The sequence below is a fragment of the Cucurbita maxima genome, unplaced genomic scaffold, assembly GCF_002738345.1.
Source record: "Cucurbita maxima cultivar Rimu unplaced genomic scaffold, Cmax_1.0 Cma_Scf00009, whole genome shotgun sequence".
In the NCBI taxonomy this organism is placed as follows: domain Eukaryota; kingdom Viridiplantae; phylum Streptophyta; class Magnoliopsida; order Cucurbitales; family Cucurbitaceae; genus Cucurbita; species Cucurbita maxima.
Window position 1 is genome coordinate 5,337,062 of NW_019272025.1, and position 21,057 is coordinate 5,358,118.

At 37.8% G+C, this 21,057-nt stretch overlaps 3 protein-coding genes across 7 annotated transcripts; 1 reads left to right on the plus strand and 2 right to left on the minus strand.

Moving 5' to 3' along the window:
- Positions 1-841: 841 nt before the first annotated feature.
- LOC111483842 (putative E3 ubiquitin-protein ligase RING1a) lies at positions 842-6,260 on the minus strand. Of its 2 annotated transcripts, none has more exons than XM_023130189.1 (10): positions 5,863-6,260; positions 5,686-5,728; positions 3,957-4,015; positions 3,375-3,456; positions 3,102-3,222; positions 2,965-3,006; positions 1,865-2,410; positions 1,557-1,664; positions 1,237-1,458; positions 842-1,123 (listed from the first exon to the last, which is right to left on the minus strand). In XM_023130189.1, exons 1-10 carry the CDS (start codon positions 6,119-6,121, stop codon positions 1,091-1,093), a joined length of 1,515 nt encoding a protein of 504 aa, XP_022985957.1. In that variant the 5' UTR covers positions 6,122-6,260; the 3' UTR covers positions 842-1,090. The 2 variants fall into 2 exon arrangements, with proteins under 2 accessions (XP_022985957.1, XP_022985956.1); XM_023130188.1 differs by having other exon boundaries at positions 5,665-5,728.
- Positions 6,261-8,047: 1,787 nt separating this feature from the next.
- On the minus strand, positions 8,048-15,731 carry LOC111483834 (transmembrane E3 ubiquitin-protein ligase 1-like). 2 transcript variants are annotated; one of them, XM_023130174.1, is made up of 15 exons: positions 15,207-15,731; positions 13,887-13,959; positions 13,644-13,771; positions 12,421-12,536; positions 12,108-12,168; positions 11,932-11,998; positions 11,781-11,858; positions 11,137-11,297; positions 10,951-11,010; positions 10,711-10,804; positions 9,354-9,521; positions 8,914-9,242; positions 8,645-8,758; positions 8,412-8,576; positions 8,048-8,306 (listed from the first exon to the last, which is right to left on the minus strand). In XM_023130174.1, the coding sequence occupies exons 1-14, from the start codon at positions 15,366-15,368 to the stop codon at positions 8,475-8,477; spliced, it is 1,713 nt and encodes a 570-aa protein (XP_022985942.1). In that variant the 5' UTR covers positions 15,369-15,731; the 3' UTR covers positions 8,048-8,306; positions 8,412-8,474. The 2 variants fall into 2 exon arrangements, with proteins under 2 accessions (XP_022985942.1, XP_022985941.1); XM_023130173.1 differs by having other exon boundaries at positions 12,081-12,168.
- A 219-nt stretch (positions 15,732-15,950) lies between these two features.
- Positions 15,951-20,294, plus strand: LOC111483860 (RNA polymerase II subunit 5-mediating protein homolog). Of its 3 annotated transcripts, none has more exons than XM_023130219.1 (10): positions 15,951-16,150; positions 16,262-16,484; positions 16,591-16,650; positions 17,496-17,663; positions 17,814-17,880; positions 18,933-19,159; positions 19,291-19,392; positions 19,491-19,652; positions 19,790-19,867; positions 19,958-20,294. In XM_023130219.1, the coding sequence occupies exons 2-10, from the start codon at positions 16,269-16,271 to the stop codon at positions 20,012-20,014; spliced, it is 1,137 nt and encodes a 378-aa protein (XP_022985987.1). In that variant the 5' UTR covers positions 15,951-16,150; positions 16,262-16,268; the 3' UTR covers positions 20,015-20,294. The 3 variants fall into 3 exon arrangements, with proteins under 3 accessions (XP_022985987.1, XP_022985988.1, XP_022985989.1); XM_023130220.1 differs by having other exon boundaries at positions 15,951-16,142; positions 16,234-16,484; XM_023130221.1 differs by having other exon boundaries at positions 15,951-16,117; positions 16,234-16,484.
- The last annotated feature ends 763 nt before the right edge of the window (positions 20,295-21,057 follow it).

Genomic DNA, 21,057 nt, shown 5'->3' on the forward strand with positions numbered 1-21,057 from the left:
CAATTAGTTTGTAAAGGGGTGTCCCCGACGACGATGAGTTAAGTTAATGAGTTGGTGTTCGAGCAATGAGTTGGGTAAATGCGTTGGAGTTCGGGTGATGGGTTAAGTTAATGAGTTGGTGTTCGAGGCGATGAGTTAGGTTAATAAGTTAGTGTTCGGGAAATCAGTGTTTGAAGTGTTGAATAATTAAAATATATATATATATATATATATATATGCAACAACTTCAGATTTAATGGAAGAACTAAAATCGAACATTTTTTAAATATTGAATATTTAATAATTTAATTTTGAAACAGAGATACTAATTTGATACAACTCCATTTTGTGTAGTTAAAATTATCCCTTCACTTCCACCTGTTTGATTGGGATCAAGAAAAGATTTAACTTATTTAAAGTTTAAAATTGCATATCAGTGCCACCCAAATGTTCCTTCTCTGGGTGACAATAAGATTATCAATGAGATATAAAAGCTAGGTGACACTAGAGTGATTGATTGTATTGCTCTCGACTTTGTGATATCACACATCAAAGAACACGAGACAGTGAACGCTGCAAGATACTTCAAGCAAAGTACGAGGTTAAGATATCATCCAATCAAGTCTAAACAAGTTTATTTCAGTCTTCGAAACTTGAACCAAAATAATATTTTAACCTTTTAGGTCTAGATATAGGCAGAAATTCAGGAACGAGGTCCCGAGTTGTATAGTACTGTAGAGCTGCACAAATGATTTAGACTTCTCAGTGATGGCATCCTCCTAGTCCTAGGGGGCCGGGGGAGTGTTCTTACTGGGGATGGATATGGGAGTTTTGGCACCCTGGGAAAGGTAGGCCGTGGGCAGGTACAATTTGACTTTATTAATTTCACTCTATGAGAATCGAACCATGGAACAACAACCAGGATTAAGAAATGAAGCTACAGCAATGCTGCAATAAAAAACCTCCAGGATTTCTATTTACAAATTCCCTCATATTGTATCAGTAGCAGGTATACTTAAAATGTTACCTATCACTAAAAGTAAAAAGGTATGGAAAATTGAATAACAAGTTAAAAATAAGATAGGCGTATGAGTATTAGGTGTTACTTGTGTTAACTCAGCCCCTTGCGACGATATCCTAGAATCTGAAATCATATAAAGGATGATGAATTCAGTGAACAAGAAAACAAACTTTTGAAGTTGAGTTCTGATAATTAATGTATCCAGGAAATTAACCAAGTTATTACTGTGTACTCACCAAGTGATCCCTACTATAGATGCAATCTGCTTGAAGTCCTGCCAAAGTTTCTTCGCCTTCCAAAGTTTGTAGCTCGTACTTGAGTGGATCGAAGACAAGAGACGTGCCATCAATTGAGATTGAAGCACTTGGGGTTGTTTGAACATCGCTAGTACTGTGACGAGCTTTCATGGATAGTATTTCAACATCATCAGCTTGCAGAGGTGTCTTCCGCGAGACATACTGTTTTCAATGCAATAAAAATTAGAGAAAGCATGATGGGTTGTTAGTCAAATGGAAAACTTTTTCATGAGAGGGTAACTTCGGTAAACGGCACTTACTTCACGCAAGTGTTCAACGGTCAAACTTGGACGGCAGTGGAGATGTGGCTGCTGCAAACTTGGAGCACTTTCTTTATCCACTGAAATAAGGAGGAGATGGACATCTAACTGCAACAAAATCAACCGATGGTTGTGAGAACCAGGAGGGATGGGAATCATTCGCACACAGCAAGTGGTTAAGGTGTCCAAAGGGAAGCCAGGAAATACAAAGAACTTGATTTGCTTACAAACAAAGCCCAGTAGAGTATCGAAGAGGGATATGCGTATGACAGACGACAACAACAACAACAACTGAAAATGTTCCGTACCTCATTGTTATTTTCTTCTAGGCCACGCAGATAATTGACTAACTTCGTTAAGCGACTACTCCTAGAACTTTTATTGCTGGACCCACCAGCGCTACTATGCCGTGCATTACTGCGTACACCACCACGCCCCCATCCAAGCATTTCAGAGTTCAAGACAAGACCTGGAGAAACTGTTCGATTTTCTCTGCTCATATCTAACTCACTTTCAGCACATCCATCAGTGCATCCACTATCTACATTGGCTATTGATGAAGAGGGCTGAGAGGATCGAACAGTGGGATGTCTCTTCTTCCTCCTTTGCCTAACTTCTGTAAATCTTTCATCAGCAGAAGATGAATCTTTGCCCTCATTATTATCATCTTCATCTTCATTATCTTCATATCCCAACACTTCATCTCCTCGGCCATTTTGTCTCCTTAGATGAGCATTCCTATGATTGCGACGTGATCTTGTTAGAAACACGGCAGCTGTGTCCTTGCCCAATATCCGCTTCTTACTTAGTGCTTCTGACTGTCGTTGAAAGATTTGTGCAATTGATTCTTGAATCTGTACTACAAAACAAGAGAAGTACATGAAATCACACATTCTTGGATAAAAAGTTTTTTTTTTTTCCTTTTAAAAAAATGCTATCTGGATCGAAATGTACTATTAGAATCTCATCACATCTTTTTTTGAGAGAAAATATATCATTGATATATGAAATATTACAAAAGAAAGGGCATATAACAGGAAAACCTGAAAATGGAATTACAAAAAGGACTTCAAGTTTAGCCAATAGTGAGGCTATAATCGGGGTGGTGGGGAGTAGACTTAGGATTTAAAAATATAAAATAATGTTGTAATAGGTTCAACTAAATGAGAATAGGACATTCCATAACATTTGTTACTTGTTAGTATCAGAACAGAAATTGTCGACCAAAGCAAGCAAGCAAGCAGTATTACAAACTTCAGTTGTCTAATCCTCCATACTAACAAAAATTCAAATAATTGTTCAGAAGTCGGGAAGAAAAGGCTTATCCGTGAAAATAACATCTCAAAATTGAGCAAAAAGTTTTCTCAAATACTGCAAGCATACTCTGTCGCCTAGCAAGGAACCTGACCTGTTTATTACGATTCCTTTCTTCTTCGTGAAATGTTAATTCCTGAGATCGAATTAAGAACAGAAGCACTTCCTTTAAGGGTATAAAAAGGGAAAAAAAAAAAGAAAAATAAAAAATAAAAAATAAGTGACAAACACCTCCTCCTCATATTTATCAATGTCTGGATATAGGGCGGAAATGAGTGCATCATAATTTGGATCATCTCTCAAAGAACGTCTACTGGCACAATGTGTTCGGCAAGCAGGACATTCATTGTTCCTAGAATTGCAAACATAATTACATAAATAAGTTCAGTAGGTATATAACTTGTTCTAGTTCACCATGATAGACTCAACAATAAAGCAAGCATATAAAAACAAAAATAAAGTTCAAATAGAATAGTATAGAAACGCAAGGACTTATTCATATACCCCAGCCGCATAGATTTGTCAATGCATTCTCTACAGAACCGGTGCAAGCATTCCATTACAGTTCGCGTTTTCTTGATAATCCCTGTCAAGGTCAACAAGGTTGCTAGTTTCTTTACTAGATTGATAAGAAACAAAAGCAGATAAATTACAAAGTAATATACCTCAAAAATCAAATAAAAAGGAGCCAAAAGGAGTTGTTCATTTACAAATTTACTAGTATCATTCAACACATAATTGTTTATGGCCCACACAGCTTTTGAGAGGATCATTTAAAATCCCTTGGCGTTTTATTGTTTTAACCAATGATCTTGTAACTACCCATATTCAACGGTGTACTAGCAATGAGACAAAACCATCTTTTTGGCATGATTCCTGCCAAACAGATTAAAATGGCCAAACTCTAAAACTTCTGTTAGAAAACACCCCTAGCTCTTAAAGATTCTTCTGTTTCTTTCTAACCAAAATTGTGTGCCCTTAACTACAACTCTCCATTTCCTCATTGGTGTTTTCTGCAGTGCTGACTTTCTTATCTTTGATGTTAAAAGAAAATATGTTTAGCTGTGACATTTAAAGAAAACATACCAAGACAAATTGGGCACTGAACATCTTTTCGAATGCCTGACAGCTCCACAAAAATAAATCTGCACCACCAATAAATGCGTAGGATTAGAACTTCAAAGTTTGGACTTTGGTTGTTACTAGTTTCATGCAGGCAAGTTTCATAATAGCATTGTTGATAAGCTCTAGTTAGAACGAGTATATTTGTCTACCTATCAGCCATGATGGGGAAAAGGAAAGTGATCGGTCAAGTAAAATCCTAAATTTCTATAAAGAATGAGAGTACACATATAGGTATACAGACAATTCCAGATGACATGAAAAGGCTCACACCAAAAATGGATCCTCATTTCTGCGTAGAACTTCTCATTCAGAACATGAAAAATACACAAAAAGGCAATACCCTAGCCAATGGAGATTGTGAATTGAGTACACCATGTAGATTAACTCTGGAAAATAGTAATGTAGTGAACTAGTATCTGATCTCTTAAAAGTAACAATTGGAAATTCTAAGAATCTTTTCAAACCATACTCAATCGGCTTTCATGAAGGATAATTAGTACCAAAGAAGGCCATATAATAAGACAGGCCAAAACCCAAAAATATGCATTTTAGTTAAGTTGAAGTGTCTTTTGCCCCTGCAGTGGAAAGTACCAGCTTAGGCTAAAACTTTGAAGCAGCGAAGAAAAAAGTGATTCAAGTTTTCTGGCTGCATCTGTGAAGGATGCAACAGGATAAAGGTACATTCTAGAAATCCTCTTCGACACTGCATCAGCTTTACTAATGCCTCCTAAAACCAACGTCCACATGAAAATTTTAATTTGGGCATTTCTTACTCTAAATCATTCTGACAAGTTCATTGACCAAAATCAAGCCATTTACAAGCTATCTGACATTCTATCCTTACCAAATTAAAGAATTGGTTTTCCATGGAACAATCTTCATCTGTCCAATCGCCTCAAACACAGAGATTATATCTTTTTTTTCCCTTCCACACAAGTCAATGCTAAAAGGTTTGAGAATGAATATCTGATTGTCTACGAAATGATGGTCACGGTGATCATATGAAATAACCTAAATGTCAGTTTCCTTCTGTGCACCAGATCTAATTGAAATATGAGACACCCACTTAATAAGATAATCTAAAATCACAAATAATGGGGTTCTAGCAGGATTGGAGTCAAAATGGCTACTAAAGTCCTACTAGATGGTGGAAACTGGTTGTTGCCGAACTTTACAAAAGTCTCCGGAAACAACACTACGAATGCAAACAAAGTTTCGGTGCGGTTGCTTATGAATGGCACGGGTAAAATAGCCTAAACAATCAAACATCATACAACTTGCCAGCCGTGGTACAGGCACCGCGCTCATTCCAAATCAATGGATCGGACTGTAGATACATCGTAAATCGGAACCCTTGAACAAATCTCGTAGCCCATCGCAAGATACGAAATTCTAAAAATCATGAAAGAGGAGCAATTGACACGCATTAACTAGACCCGGATCCCAACATGCGTCTACTTACCGCTCATGAAGTCAACCGCGCCGTTTTCCGGCAATGCCGAAATGAATAGCAGTGCTTAGAGGCTGTATTTATCAACTCGCATTATTTTCTATAACTCTGAAGGGAACGAACTAAGAGGGGAAATGGTCGTAAAAAACCACCATAATCCAGCTCGCAGAGAACAAAAGAACGCTAACGAAATAACAATCGGGAGGGAAGAAAAAGTACGAGGGATTTAAGAGAAAGTACTCCGGTTTCTCTTCAGAGCTCGAGGATTGACTTCCTTCGGAATCTGAAAAACACATGGGATAGATTCAGAAAACGATAAACGAAGCAAGAACCATAACCAGAAACGTAGAATTGGAACCAGAACAAACAAGCGGAGGAAATCCAAGAAGAAAGAAAAAGGAATAGACGTAACGCAACCTCTTGCTCCGGCCGCTTCTTCCAATTGGTTGTGTTGCTTTTCTTCCTCTCCTTCGTCCTCTTCGCGCTCTTCATCTTCTCGTTCTCCTTCCTTCAGATGCTCCCGTTGCTCCTCCTCCTCCACCTCCTCTTCTTCTTCTGTTTCAGTCTTCGGCTCGCGTTCCATTCGAGATTGCTTGGCATCTTGATGGCTGAATTGTTGGTCTCCGGACTCTTCTCCGTTAACACTGTCCGACCAAGAACGTTTATGTGCAGGCATTGACAACGTTCCGAATACAAAAGGATTTCGTTTTCGGCGTTCGAGCAGTAAGGTTTTTCTCAAGGAAGAAGAAGAAGAAGAAGAAGAAGAAGAAGAACGAAGAACGAAGAACGAAGAACGAAGAAGAGGATTGGAAATTTTCGCTACAAAATTATTATTTTGTTATTATTATTTCTTCATTTGCTTTATTATTATTATCTTTTTCTTATTAACTACAAATTATGATAATCCTCACCATAAATAAATAAATAAATTATAATGAGCAAATCTTGGGTGCTTGATGGAGCACCCTAATTTTTGCAACTCAGCCACGTGGCTGAATCTTACGGTGCCTCTATTTTTTTACAATTTTTTTTTTTGTTTTTTTTTGTTTTGCTTTTATCTTTTTATTTATTGTTATACTTTTTTCAGATAATAAATATCATTTTATCTGTTTATATTTTAAAATTTTCTTTTTTTATGCTCGAAAATAAAATTGATATATACAAATATATATATATATATATATATATATAAGAAAATTATTGTTTTAAGTTAGGAAGCATATTTTTCATATTATTATTTTTAACTCTGTTTTAAATTAATTTAATTAAACAATATATTATCGTAAATTATGGAATGTATTTCTCACATTATGATTTTTAATTCTTAGTTTTCAATTGATTAATTAAAAATAAATTATATTTGTAAATAAATAAAAGTAAATGTAAATTATAAAATTAAAAGTTAAAATTGATTATAAAACCATAATCAATTTCAGATTTATTTTAAATTCTTGAAAATAATGATATTGTATATGTGGGAATAGAAAAGTAAAGGAAAAATACATATTATAAAATTAAAAATGAAATTGATTCTGCGAAATAATTTATTAAAAAAAATTCATAAATGAAAAGGTAAAATAAAAACATAAGATTCGGGCAGGTGACCGGCTGCAAAAATTGGCAGCAGCCAAGTTTCGGTCAATTAGAACAATATTAATTATTAGTTTCCAAGAGAAGATTAGCGCAGTGGACGGCTGACTGTCACCTTGGGTATTTTCGTCCATTTGTAATCCTAATTAACTGAATTATGGTAATTAAATTAAAGGCCTAAATCTTACGTCATGTTGCATAGGATGTACGAGAATGTTAGGTTCATTAGGTGGCATAATAAATTATCCATTATTTTGTACAGACGGAAGTTGACTCGTGACTCGAGCATCTAGGTTTATGAAAAAATATAGATAGGCATCTTCAATAGATGATTTTTTTTTTTTTTTTCCTCTCGATCTCAATTCAACAATAAACAAGTTTGAACTAGTTGAGACGGAAGACATGGAAAATCAGAGAACTGGGTCGTAAGACCACTACCATGTATGGAGGCTGACGCCTATCTAGTGCTAGAAGGTTAAAGAAGTTGGAGACTTGATGAGAGGAGAGCCGATGATCGAGGCTCCAATAAACGACGACTATAACATTAACGGTCCTAAGATAACGAAATTCTTTAAAGAATGTTTAGCACGGGAAGTTGCTTAAACTCGAATTCGGTATAATAATTTGTTAAAGTTTTAAAGTGGGCTAAAAGAGCTTTGCAATGAAGGGGGCCAGCCAAATAGCACTTGTCTTAGTGTTCGTCTTTGTCATATAGATCTTCTCCTTTTTCTGGTTGGATTTCCTGTTTGCAAGAAATGGGTAAAAAAAAGGTGACAATTGTAAGAGAGAAATCTGCAATGATTGGGCAAACAAAGGCTAACACTACAAGACCGACCACCACCGACGACCTGGATAAGAATCAAGACTAGAAAACTCCACGAGAAAAAATTTAAGATCATTCGCCTACAAAAACATTAAAACGCTCCAAAAGTCATTCTAAATAGGCTCTAACGGCAACACTGTAGCCTCTACGAAATAGAAGTACAAGCATCAACTAAGAGAACGTGCCAGGGGAGTGTCCAATGCTGAGGCATGTTAACTTTATTATTTTCAACAGAATACAAAGATTCAAAGCAAGAAGAGATTCACTCACTTCTGCTATGTACTGAGCTACAGATATTGTATCAATGTACAGAAAAGATATACATAAATTATACAAACAATACAGATGAGCTACTGGGCGTGTTTGTTGAAGCCCAACATTTTGAAACTCCCTATATTACATCTTAAAGCTGCTGCTGCTTTAATCTGCCCTTGTTTACCTACCCAACCTGAGAAAGAGATAGCAGAAACATGAAGATGATACCACTTGCAACACCCTTGGATGCCTACCTGCCTAGAATCAATGCTTTTTAGGAGGAGATTGTTATACATACCAAAATTTGGGGGCAAAGAAGTGTCAGTTGATGGTAAATAAATGTAGATACAACTAGGTACGATCAGGCAGGCGGCAGCAGACGGCGACACGTCGGGCATTCCATCTTTATATCCATCCATCTTTGTAAGCAACCAGAATGGAAGAAATGATCACATGGAGTAATCTATATGAAGTGAGGAACTGAGTTAGAATTGTTCGTGAAAACCGTGGCAAAAAATCGTGGAGGCGTACCATGCAGTCATTAGGGCGTGAAATGTCTATGGTGGTCATACAAATGACACAATCTGTAGCATGATTCCCATTTTGATCTAACCTCCGGTAGTAGCTATATTTCTCGGGTAGAATCTGCGACAAGTTATGCAAATCAAAGATAAAAACAACCATACGACATACATGTCATGTCCAGCACTTGAGTATCTTGGATTAAGCCAGGGGATATAATGAGATGTACTTATTTACGTAGCAATCGTAGAAGAGAGAAAACGTTCGTCGATCCTAACCTGACGGGGGATGAACCAGCGGGATCCAAAATAGTGCTGAAGAAGAAGAATGGCTACTTGGAGAAAAGTAAAGACACCCAAACAAATGCACCAAGTTTTATCAGGCTGAATACGCATGAAGTTGTGGGGGCAGCCGAAGACGTATAATGGAATAGCAAGCCGAGTTATAGTTATTCCTAAGATATAATATATATGCAAAGGTTTTCTCGAGTCGCGAATAACGTTGGTGACTATTTGAGGTATCCAAAAGGAGTACATGAGGAGAAGAATCGGTCTCAGGAAACGATGCAACTCGTACATAAGGAAAATGCCTCCCAAAAGAATGCCATCTGCAGATGTTCATTAAAGATTGGTTGAGATCTAAAAGTTTAAACAGAACCAGCAATCAAAACCATATTGCATATTGATCAAAGTTTTTCTGGTCGAGATACGATACTCACAGAAACGGCTATATAGAACCGACAGTTCGCGTCTCATGGTTTCCCAACCTTCGCCATTGTTCATTGGCCTACTGGCTTTCCATATTGCAAGAAGATATCTCATCTCGAAAATTGAGAACACAACGAACTTGAAAAATGCAGCAGTTGCAAAAGCATTAAATAAGGATTCTGAAGAAAGTCAGCAGAATGGTCAAGTTAATAAGATTTACAGGGAAAAAATCGACGATAATTAATAAAAAATGTTTAAATACCCATAAATAAAGAAGGTCAACTCAAATTACGACAACAAATGATCCGAAGCACAACGGGTTGCCACATGCAAAAGAATGATGATCTCTACACTTCTAGAATTCAAATCCATCTAATATAGACAAATAAAGATCTTCAAAATGTCATGTAACCCTCAACTGTTGCAAGTCCATCGCTAGCAGATATTGTCCTCTTTGGGCTTTCACTTCCGAATTTTCCTTCAAGGTTTTAAAATACGTCCACTAGGGAGAGATTTCCACACCTTTATAAGGAATGCTTTGTTCCCCTCTCCAACCGATGTGTGATTTCACAATCCACCCCACTTGGGGACTAGTGTTCTCATTGGCACACCGTCCGATGTCTGGCTTTGATACCATTTGTAATAGCCCAAGTTCACAGTTAGTAAATATTGTCCGCTTTAGCCCATTACGTATCGCTGTCAGGCTCACGGTTTTAAAACGCGTCTATTAAGAAGAGGTTTTACATTCTTATAAGAAATGTTTCGTTTCGCTCTCCAATTGATGTGGGACATCAAAAAGGGCTACAGACTATATAACTTTTTTGAATTTGAATTTGTTTAAAACAACCTTTTGGTAGCAATTTCCATTAAAATGGCTGACCATCATTGCCTTTTCCATGGCGAGGTCTCGCCCTTTTTCTAGTTTCATGCCATCAATTTTCGCTGTTTCTTCTCCCAAAGAACAAAAATGATAATAGCTTTTATAGGGTTCAACATAATGATACTTCTAAACTGTAGCAGAGCCAAGTAAGGGAGATAATCTGAAGATTAAGACACCCCCACCCCTCTTTGCAGCCAATGACAACAGTGAAGCTCTGCTTCTCAATCAAACTAAGTACTAGGCTTTTAACGTTCTCACAGTAAAAACTTCCTTAAAAAATATGGTCGTTCCCATGAATTTTAGAGGATTGATTACAATTTTACACGTTATAACAGCCCAAGCCCACCGCTAGCAAATATTGTCCTCTTTGGACTTTCCCTCTCCAACCGATGTGGGATTCTCACACACGTAATATGAACAAGTTTGGAAAGTATATAATGCACAAGTAACAAAAAGAAGCTGGAAATCATAATTTAATTTAAACTAACCGACTAATATTCCTGCTGTCAGATGCAGAAGACATAGATAAGCATCCATAATAGCCTGTTGCCCGATCATTAGTATCGAAACTTTGGCAGCACCCTGCGAGATATAGATGGATAAGCTAAAGCCAGATGAGTCGAGTTACAAAGCAACTAGAGGTTAAAAGAAAGCGATACAGGTATAGTATCAATATCAGAATCCCTGGGAACTCCACAAGATAAATTTTTGCAAGTAAAAGTCCTTACAGATTGAGTGTTGCTATGTTCCATTTGCCGAATTAAGAGAAGTACTTGAAGGAAAGATATCTAACAAAATTTTGTTAAGTAATCCAACTGAGTGTTCAAATAAACATAAGGAAATATAGGTTTTTCATTAAAGAAATACTCAATAATAGATGTAAGCAAAAAGTTCAACAAACATAAAACGGATACAAAAGTGACCATCAAGGTATAATTCACTGCTTTGTTGTAGTAGATCTCAATGTTGACAGAAGTGCCATTTAATACTAGGGGCGAAAAGCAATCTCCATCGTCGTCTACCGCAGGACTCTCCATTAGTCCTTCAATATGGTAATGGTCATGTTCTCCATTTACTGCAAGGTACGAATGTCGGATTACAAGAGAAGTTGAATCAAGAAAAGATCAATAAAAGAATCTACAACAAAAATCCTCGTCAATCTCGTGCTCAGTGAACATCCATTCAAGTTCTAATTTAGCTTCCAAGATCCTCCATAGGCTTTATTTTGATTAAATTCTTATAGATGTTTCTTCAAGTTTCTCAGTAGTAATAAAACGAGTAATCAAGCACTTAAGCTTTGTGAAAGAATGAAAATTTGCAACTCCCTGATGAAACTCTCCATTAATGGTAACGTCCAAGCAATCCACTGGCTTCTTGAATACATGAGAAAACGCTAAAACATTGCCACAGAAAGTTGTGTTTTCTGTCTGCAAATTCGTATACACTGGGAAAACACGAGTATAGCTACGCCCACGCGACATTGCTTTTTGGAAAGAACATGATTGGGATAAGACAACATATAAGAAAGCACAAATCTACGCAGGGACATCAAAAGTACCATTTTGTGCAGAAGAGGAATGTGATATTTGAGCTGCTATTTCAATATTGCAATGCTTCTCCATTTCATAAGTTGGTGCTGCAATAAGAAAAGATAAAATCAGTACCGACTTGATCGAAAGCGGGTTGAAGTCCAAGTGAAAGAAAATTACAGTGGCTTCTTCTCCACATATTCTCCTGTGGAGATTCTTGGAACACCTGGGAGGAGAAAACTCCAAGCTGTTCAGAAGGTATTTAGAAGCTTCATCAGTAAGAAAAATTCACATGATGAGATCAAATGTATTATTTCAAGAATAACAACATTTATCCTCGAAGAAGGAAGTCTTGCCAGATGATACGGATTGGATAAGATACTGTCAACTTCTTGTTTATATTCTCCTCCCTTTCCGCTGTAAATAGAAAACGAGATAGGATTGTGGTAAAAATTCAAAGGATAAGGGTTGAATAGCTTTCATAGTTCAATCAAAATGATAACACAAAAACCACCACTATAATAAACTACGAACGACAGTAAAAATACGAGGAACTGAAAGAAAATGAAATGGCATATCGCAACTTTCCCTCACAACGTCGTAAAAAGTGCACACAGAAAATATGAAGATGGAAATTTTTTAGTCAAAGATGAGTAACTGGAAATTTACCTGTTAGCTACCATTCGAAGCTGTCTAAAAGGCCAAATATATACACCCTCAATCTTAATTTGAACTCCACCAACATCATGTTCATTACCAATTACATCATGGAAAATGACAACTCCCTGTCATCAGCAAATGAAAATACATAAAACAAGCCTCAGATTTAAAATAAAGGTCAAAAGAATAAGAAATCGACATATATTACTATCATCTAAACTCTTGAGGCACGAGCACACGTGAGATGGCTACAAAAAATAAATATTATGGCAAGTGACTGCTGTTAATGATACTGACATAATGGAATGGAATCCAAGTGTCTATTTAGTTGTAATAACAATAATTTGAACTTTAAACAGAGAAATGAGGCGAGGAGAAACACCTTTAATTGAATGCAAAGTAGATGACATCAAATTCAGCTAGCACATTCTAATATAAATATAATAAACTTCAACATGGAAATGGAAAACTCAAAGGAAGTTATAGAATAACAGGGTCACTTAACTCAGATTCAAAAACCCAAATATGCTTGTGAGATAGATTTCTAACTGTAATAGCCCGAGCCCACCGCTAACAAATATTATCCGCATTGGTCCGTTATGTATAGCCATTAGCCACACAGTTTTAAAACACGTCTGCTGGACAAAGGTTTCCACACCCTTATAAGGAATGCTTCATTCTCCTCTCCAACCAATGTGGGATCTCACAATCCACCCCCTTGGGGCACCAACGTCCTCGCTGGCATACCGCTTGGTGTCTAGCTCTGATACCACTTGTAACAGCCCAAGCCCACTGCTAACAAATATTGTCCGCTTTGGCCCGTTACATATCGCTGTTAGCCTCACGGTTTTAAAACATGTTTCCTAGGGAGAGGTTTCCACACCCATATAAGGAATGCTTCATTCTCCTCTCCAACTAATGTGAGATCTCACACTAACAGCCACCTAAGTGTAAAGTCTGAATTTAGAAAGTTCAATACCAAAACAATGAAATAGATTCATTTGGCGTGGAAGAGATTTTCAGGGAGAAACGAGGGAAAACGAGAGCATAGAAATTCTTATGTACCAAAGCAAGAACTTTTGCAATAATTTACCAATTTTAACAACTACCACACACACACACACACACAAAATATCATTCGAGTACATAAGTTCATAATCACAATTATCTTTACATCCACACACGACACAGTTGAATGGTCTAATCTTTTCATTAACATTGAATATCCTCACCTGAACGTAATGTACACCAGATATTTTGGTTGGTGTACTAATTAATTCAATGATTGAATTGCCATTGGAATTTCTGAAATCTGGAAACCTGGAAGAGTTATTTGTGGAGTCTTGAAAACTCCAACTACCTGCAATTTACATTTCCATGCAAGAAATTAGCTCTTATTATAGAACAAACCATGAGGCTTAAGTTTAAAACTTGATAACAAGAAGATCATCAGACCATGATGGATAAGTACAAACCTCTATATGTTCCTGTAATATTCCATTCAGAAAATGGACCCAAATCATTCTTGTCTTTTCTTACTAACAACCACTGCAAACAAAAAATATATTATCACCATAACATATTAACAAAGTTGACCAATATTTTTTATGGTTAAAGAGTCGCAATCTGATCATAAAAAGGATGCAATTATCAGTACCAAATTGTAAAGAATTTTGCCTGGCATGTCAACTTGGGGAATTGGCAGAAATAAAAATGTGAACTCCTAAACCACCACCCTTTGTAACTTATACAATTATATAATCCCTAAACGTATCTACAACATGAAACTAGACCTCTTGAAAAGGAAAAGTTTTGTATCGGGTCAAGTCCACCGCTAGCAAATATTGTCCTCTTTGGGCTCTCTCTTTTGAGCTTCCACTCAAGGTTTTTAAAACACATCTTTTAGGGAGAGGTTTCAACATCCTTATAAAGAATGCTTCGTTCCTCTCTCCAATTGATGTGAGATCTCACAATCCACCCTCCTTCAAGGCCCAGTGTTCTCGCTGGCATACCAACGCGTCCACCCTTTTTTGAGGCTTAGCGTCTTCACTGACACACCGCCCGATGTTTGGCTTTGATACCATTTGTAACGGCTCAAGTCCACCGCTAGCAGATATTGTACTCTTTGGGCTTTCCCTTTTAGTATTTTCCTTTCAAGCTTCCCCTCAAGATTTTTAAAATGCGTATTTTAGGGAGAGGTTTCAACATCCTTATAAAGAATGCTTTGCTTCTCTCTCCAATCCTAGCAATAGAGGTTAAAAAAGAGAAACAACAATTTATCACAACTTGAGGAATCACATCAGCTGATTATTGAAAGCCAGAGGCTTAAAACTGACTTCTACAACTGTTAAGCTAAGTCTTTGAAATAGACAACGCGTTTCCAAATTGCGTATCAGAAAGTTTAGCACAACAGAAGCAAGTAGGCGGTCCCTTGATTTTGATGCAACATTACCCCTTACCCATTGCCACGTTCCAATATTGTTCGAGCACTGAATCTCACCTAGTTTCTAAATCATGGATTCTCTATAAAGAACTTCCTGATTAGGGATATGGAATTTCATCAAGTCATTCAAAAGTTAAATTCAGAAAACAATCTCTTTCATAACTCATACTTCAGCAGCCTATTGAGACATTTCAAAGAAATCGGGTACCATCTAAACCTCATGAAATCAAGTCAAATTGCAATCTACATGGGTACTAAAATTTTCAACACACGGAACTTAATCAAGAACATTAATGAACATCAATAAACTCAACCATTAAGCCCACAAAAAAAGGTGAAGAAGTCTACAAACCTCGTCGCCCCATGATCGAGCCCTCTCCCGCAATGGTCTGAGACCATCCACAGGCTGGGAAACCAAAATATGAACAACCCACAAAGCAAAAACAGTTCTAGAAAAATATCCAAATCCACCTCTCCGGAACTCCGAACAACCAAAACCTTCTCGGCCCACCATATCAAGAAAAGATGCCTAATAATTAACCATAAATCTCAATGCTCCAATCGGCGACAGATACCCAAGAGAAATAAAGCAAAACCCATTCAAGCACAGAGCTTAAACGATGAATTCGGTTGCTTCAATTGGAGTCAAACACAAGAACTACCAAGAAGCACGACACCCACAGTCGGATACAGATGGTGATAGCTGAACGACTAATTAACCTTCTGAAGCAAGAGAAAAATGGAAGCCCTCGATTCACCGAATGCTGCCGATCCAATTTTACTCGTAAACAATTGCAAATAGTTCATTCGAGCCCTGTACAAAAGTTAGAACGCCTCGCAATTTGCATAAAAAAAATACAATATCGTATAATTTATTCCTTCGTTGTTTTGTGTATTGGGGCCAAGGAGCTCGCGTGCGTGTTTCTCCTGGCGCGAAGCTGGGTGGATTAGAGGCCGCTAATGGTTGACTAATCAAATAATCTTCGCTTCTTCGGTTGTCAAAAACCTTTTCTTTCTTAATTTAAATGAAAAAAGGTTAAGTTTAATGTAAGTGACTATTTTTCATTGTAAGCCTAAGCCAAACCAAGCTCAAATAAAATAAAATAAAATAAAAAATCGTATTTTTATCCCAAAATATTCGACCCTCCAAATCTTTATTTCCATTAATAAGCTTCCAGTTCTTGTTGTCTGAGTTAATCGCGATCAAGCCGTCGAGGTCGCCGCGCCGTCTGAGTTCTGTCGTCGTCGAGCTGGCTGCGTGAGGTTGAAGCGCTACCCAATTCTTGAGGTTTAAGGGGTGAATTTATAAATTAATGCGGATTAGGGCTGTGTTTAAAAGTGGTTTTTGATCTCTTTTGCCCTTTAAAATTTGTATTCAGTTTGACAATTGCCCTGACTCGAATCACCGAGCGGGATGATCATGGAAGGAGGAGGAGGAGCAAAGGGAACGGTGGCGTCGCTGTCCTCTTTATTTCCGGCTCAGGATGCTCACAAAGCAGCGATGCGCGTCCAAGATGCGATTTCTGAGAAGCAGAGGGAGCTTGAGCATCTCCGAGGTTTCATCTCTGATAATGCTAACCTGATCAACCTTGTCCAGAAATTACCTGAAGAGCTGCACCATGAAGTCATGGTACTTTTGCTTCTTCCTTTGAGTTGGGTGTTGAGTGTTTTCAGCGTTGTTTTTTGATAGCAAAAGAAAATTTATTCGTGGGTTCGCTGTGATTGTTGTTTCGAAGGTTCCATTTGGGAAGGCGGCTTTCTTCCCGGGGCGTTTGGTTCATACTAACGAGTTTCTGGTAATGTATTGTACTCTCTTATAACTTCTGGGAAACTTATTCTCTGTATGATTGATAAAGAAGGGACAAGGGTATTATATTGTTAGGACTCCACCCAATGATACTCCCCTCAAACAAAGTACACTATTAGCTTCTCCTGAGGCCTATGAAGCTCTCGAACAACCTCCCCTTAATCGACTCAACTCCTTCTCTGGAGTCTTCGAACAAAGTACACCATTTATTCGACACTTGAGTCACTTTTGACTACACCTTCGAAGGTCCCAACTTCTTTGTTCGACATTTGAGGATTCTATTGACATTGATAAGTTAAGGGCATGACTCTGATATCATGTTAGGAATAACGACGGTTTACACTAGTATAATATTGTCCACTTTGAGCATAAGCTCTCATGTTTTTGTTTTGGGCTTCTCCAAAATGCCTCATACCAATGGAGATGATCGTTCCCTAAATTAGTCAAATTAGTCAAACGTGGGACTCCCTCCCAACAATACTCTAATATTATACGCCCATGGATTTATTAATAGATGTTCATATTGGTTTTCAAGGAGTAAAGGGTTATTTTAGTGGAGCACATGAGACTAGTTCCTATTGTTCTTCTTTTGTTCTATTCAGTATCCTAATGACGCTCACTACTCTTAACTACTCTCAAAGTTCATTGTTGAATCCCCTTGTACTGCTTTTAACTCTGGTGCAAAATTAAGGGAAAAAGAGACATTAATGGGTTTAACTAGATCATTGTTTATGCTTTTGATCAAATGTTTGTGGCCGAGTTCTGGAAAGAATATGCGGTGAGGTTTACTTTTCAGGACGTCGAGTTGAGAACCAGACTTGAATTCAAGTGCAGGTTCTTCTGGGAGAAGGTTATTATGCTGAGAGAACATCGAAACAAACGGTCGAGATCTTGAAAAGGAGAGGTAAAGCTTTGGATTCTCAAGTTGATTCTCTGAAGGCAATGATGGATGATCTTAAGGCTGAGGCCTCATTTTTTGATGCTACGGCATCCGAAGCTGCGGTAAGCTTAGCAATTTATCGGTGAACTATATACCATAACGTGAAGTTGATAAAAATTTGAGGTTTACCTAGAAGCTAGTACATGTATTTTTTATATATTTACCGGATTATCCTACAACGTCGATGTTGATGTTCTTTATATTGCTACCAGGAGGGTCTTGTCGAGATAACTGAGGAGTATGTGGAGGAAAACAATAGTGAGCAGGAATCTGGATCAGGTCGGTTCTTATCCTCATCTCCATCCTATTGTTATGAAACATGTTAGGATTGACAATTTGGCATTGTAAGACATGTGAGGCCTTGTCTATCGTATTACATATATGAATAAATGTAACAGCTCAAGCTTACCGCTAGCAAATATTGTCTGCTTTAGCCCGTTACGTATCGCCGTCAGCGTCACGATTTTAAAACGCGTCTGCTAGGGAGAGGTTTCCACTCCCTTATAAGGAATGTTTCGTTTCTCTCTCCAACCGATGTGGGATCTCACAATCCACCCTCCTTAGGGGCTAGCATCCTCGCTGGCACACCGTTCGGTGTGTGGCTTTAATACCATTTGTAACCGCCCAAGCCCATCACTAGCTAATATTGTCCATTTTAACCCGTTTCGTTTTGTCGTTAGCCTCACGGGTTTAAAACGCGTCTATTAGGGAGAGGTTTCCACCCCCTTATAAGGAATGTTTCGTTCCTCTCTCCAACCGATGTGAGATCTCACAATCCACCCTCCTTGAGGGCACACCGTTCGGTGTCTGGCTTTAATACCATTTGTAACCATCCAAGCCCATCACTAGCAAATATTGTCCACTTTAGCCTGTTACGTTTCGTCGTCAGCCTCACGATTTTAAAACGCGTCTGCTAGAGAGAGGTTTCCACACTCTTATAAAGAATGTTTCGTTCCCCTCTCCAACCGATGTGTGATCTCACAATCCATCCTCCTTGGGGGCCAGTGTCCTCGTCGGCACACCGCTCGGTGTCTGGCTCTGATACCATTTGTAACCGTCCAAGCCCATCGCTAGCAAATATTGTCCACTTTAGCCCGTTACGTTTTGTTGTCAACCTCAAGGTTTTAAAACGCGTTTGCTAGGGAGAGGTTTCCACACTCTTACAAGGAATGTTTCGTTCCCCTCTCAAACCAATGTGGGATCTCACAATAAATGTACTTGGTTTCTGGAGTTGCCAAGCATGCATCATAATCACAGTCTGATGTTTATACGAACTACTTGTGAACACAGGTAAAACGGATGAATTACGATGATGTTATGTTTCTTTTCAGGAGTAAACAAGCAAGATGCTCCCAGTGTTTCTGGAGTTGATGAGGCAAGGATTACAGAAGAAGATGAAGAATATGCCCGTATAATGTCCAGATTGGATGAACTCGAGGAGGAGGAAGAACTTGCTGCCGCAAACGACAACCAAAACGATGAAGAAGGTGAGGAAGAGAAAGAAACTTCAAATCAATCTTTGGAGAAGCTTCATGATGCTAAGCACAGCTATTCAAAGGTAGTGTCAGAATCAAATACCTTAGAGATTTAAAGCTCGCAGAAATGCGTGGTTATCGACAAACTTACTCGATGAATTGGTGATGTATCGTTAACCATTTCTGATGATTGATCGCTTCGAAACATTCTCAGGCAAGTACATTTCCGTGTCAGAGGGATGAAGATATAGGTAGTAAAGAGCTACTGGATAAGTATCAGCAGCAACAACAAGAGGCTTCTACCAATCCATCAAATGTGACCAACCTCTTATTTGCTTTACTGTTTATTACTGTCTGTGTTCTTTGTTAAATAAAACAGCATTCATTATTAATTCATGTATATTTGTTATGCAGTGTTCAAATTTTTCAGAACAGTCTTCATCCAAAGGTTCGTTACATGGCAACAATTCTTCGACTCAGACTCGGGGAATGAGAAACACTAATTCTGCTGCAAAGTCTGTTACATTTGCTGAAGTAAAAGAAAAGAATCAAACATTGCCTGCATCTACCAGTGAGGTACTTTCAAGCTTGTTTATTGTATAGTTTCTTTAGGTGCCCTGTTGGTCTAAAGCAATGGATCTGTCCATAATTTTGAGGTTAGTTATAAGATTCGACCTCGTTAATCCGTGTCGTGTCAACTCTGTCGGGTGTAGGCTTTCACGGGATCCATTGTGGAGCGCCCTCCTATTATGCCGAAAATTTCTAAACAAGAAACAGAAACTCCATTGCAGGTGGGTTTGCTTTAGTTTAGACCATTCTTATTGCCATCATTGTACTAGTGTTCATTCATTGATGCTAAAGCAAACTGTTGATTTGGGCAGCCTTCTGGTTCTCAACCTTCAAAACCAGTATCCAGGTTCAAGATGCAAAGAAGATAGCGAGCTGCACGCTGCAATGTCGTACTTAAAAAAGTTGAAAATTTTGGTAGCAATTGATTTTGTATGGTAGTTTGTGGATGAAATTTTGTTCGAGTTCTGTATGGACTTGGTGTCTGATTCTCCAACGATATTAACTGAAGGAATTAGTATTGCCTTAAATTGCAACAGGAAGAAAGAACACTATGATTAACATACTAAATTCATGGTTTGGAAACGTTTGGAGGGTAACTCGGTCGTGTGGTTTTTCTTCTCCTTTCTCTTCTTAATAATACTCTCTTCAACTACTTTCTCCCTTTGCATTGAGTTTGCAGATAGTAACCATTTTCATGGGGTGATTGGCCGCCCTCTCGAGGTTGTAGCCGGCGGTGGTGGTTGCTGGCGGTGCTCATCGGTGGAGAGATTTGGGAGGGGTACTTCGAGGGCATGTTGGTAATTTCACACCCATTATGAAAATTGATATTAAAATATTTAATATGAATGTTGAAAATCTCAGACATCTCATAACTCTCGAACATAAAGATATCTGAAACCATCTCAAACACATCTGGAGAGAATTTGAGGGCATTTTGGTAATTTCATACCCAATATGAAAATTGATATTAAAATACTAAATGTATTTAATATGAATGTTGATAATCAATGATATATTTGATATACGAATGGTATAAGTGATGTATTAGCTTGCCACTACAAATTCTCAAAAAATATATTACGGTGGGAATTTATTTATTTATTCTTTTGTTCTCTATTTTGGCTGTGGGAGGCGATGGAGGTAGAGATGACAGGTAAATTCTTACCCAATTTTGTTTCGGGTGCAACTCTAATTTATTTCAAAATAAAAAAAAAAAATCATCACCATTTAAGTCACCCTGTCAATTATATTTTTACTTGTAAGGAAACTATGCTATCCAATCTGTCTGTTGATATAAAATGGTCAAATTCTTTACTAGACTAAACATATTCCAAGTTTTTCATGTTAGTTTATGGTGGTTGATTAAGGGGTTCTTGGAACAAACTAGGCTAGAAAATGGAGTTTGTGATTT

Bases quoted from the DNA above. Each gene is read 5' to 3' on its own strand.
- LOC111483860 (XM_023130219.1), top strand. From the start codon at position 16,269: ATGATCATGGAAGGAGGAGGAGGAGCAAAGGGAACGGTGGCGTCGCTG. The intron at 16,485-16,590 runs GTACTTTTGCTT...GTTGTTTCGAAG, and splicing joins AGCTGCACCATGAAGTCATG to GTTCCATTTGGGAAGGCGGC. The intron at 17,881-18,932 runs GTCGGTTCTTAT...GTTTCTTTTCAG, and splicing joins TGAGCAGGAATCTGGATCAG to GAGTAAACAAGCAAGATGCT.
- LOC111483834 (XM_023130173.1), bottom strand. From the start codon at position 15,368: ATGGTGGGCCGAGAAGGTTTTGGTTGTTCGGAGTTCCGGAGAGGTGGA. The intron at 11,011-11,136 runs GTATCCGTTTTA...AAATTTTGTTAG, and splicing joins ATACCTTGATGGTCACTTTT to ATATCTTTCCTTCAAGTACT. The intron at 9,243-9,353 runs GTGAGTATCGTA...GAACATCTGCAG, and splicing joins GGTTCTATATAGCCGTTTCT to ATGGCATTCTTTTGGGAGGC.
- LOC111483842 (XM_023130188.1), bottom strand. From the start codon at position 6,121: ATGCCTGCACATAAACGTTCTTGGTCGGACAGTGTTAACGGAGAAGAG. The intron at 5,729-5,862 runs GTTGCGTTACGT...TGTGTTTTTCAG, and splicing joins AGAAGCGGCCGGAGCAAGAG to ATTCCGAAGGAAGTCAATCC. The intron at 1,124-1,236 runs GTGAGTACACAG...ATATGATTTCAG, and splicing joins TCTATAGTAGGGATCACTTG to ATTCTAGGATATCGTCGCAA.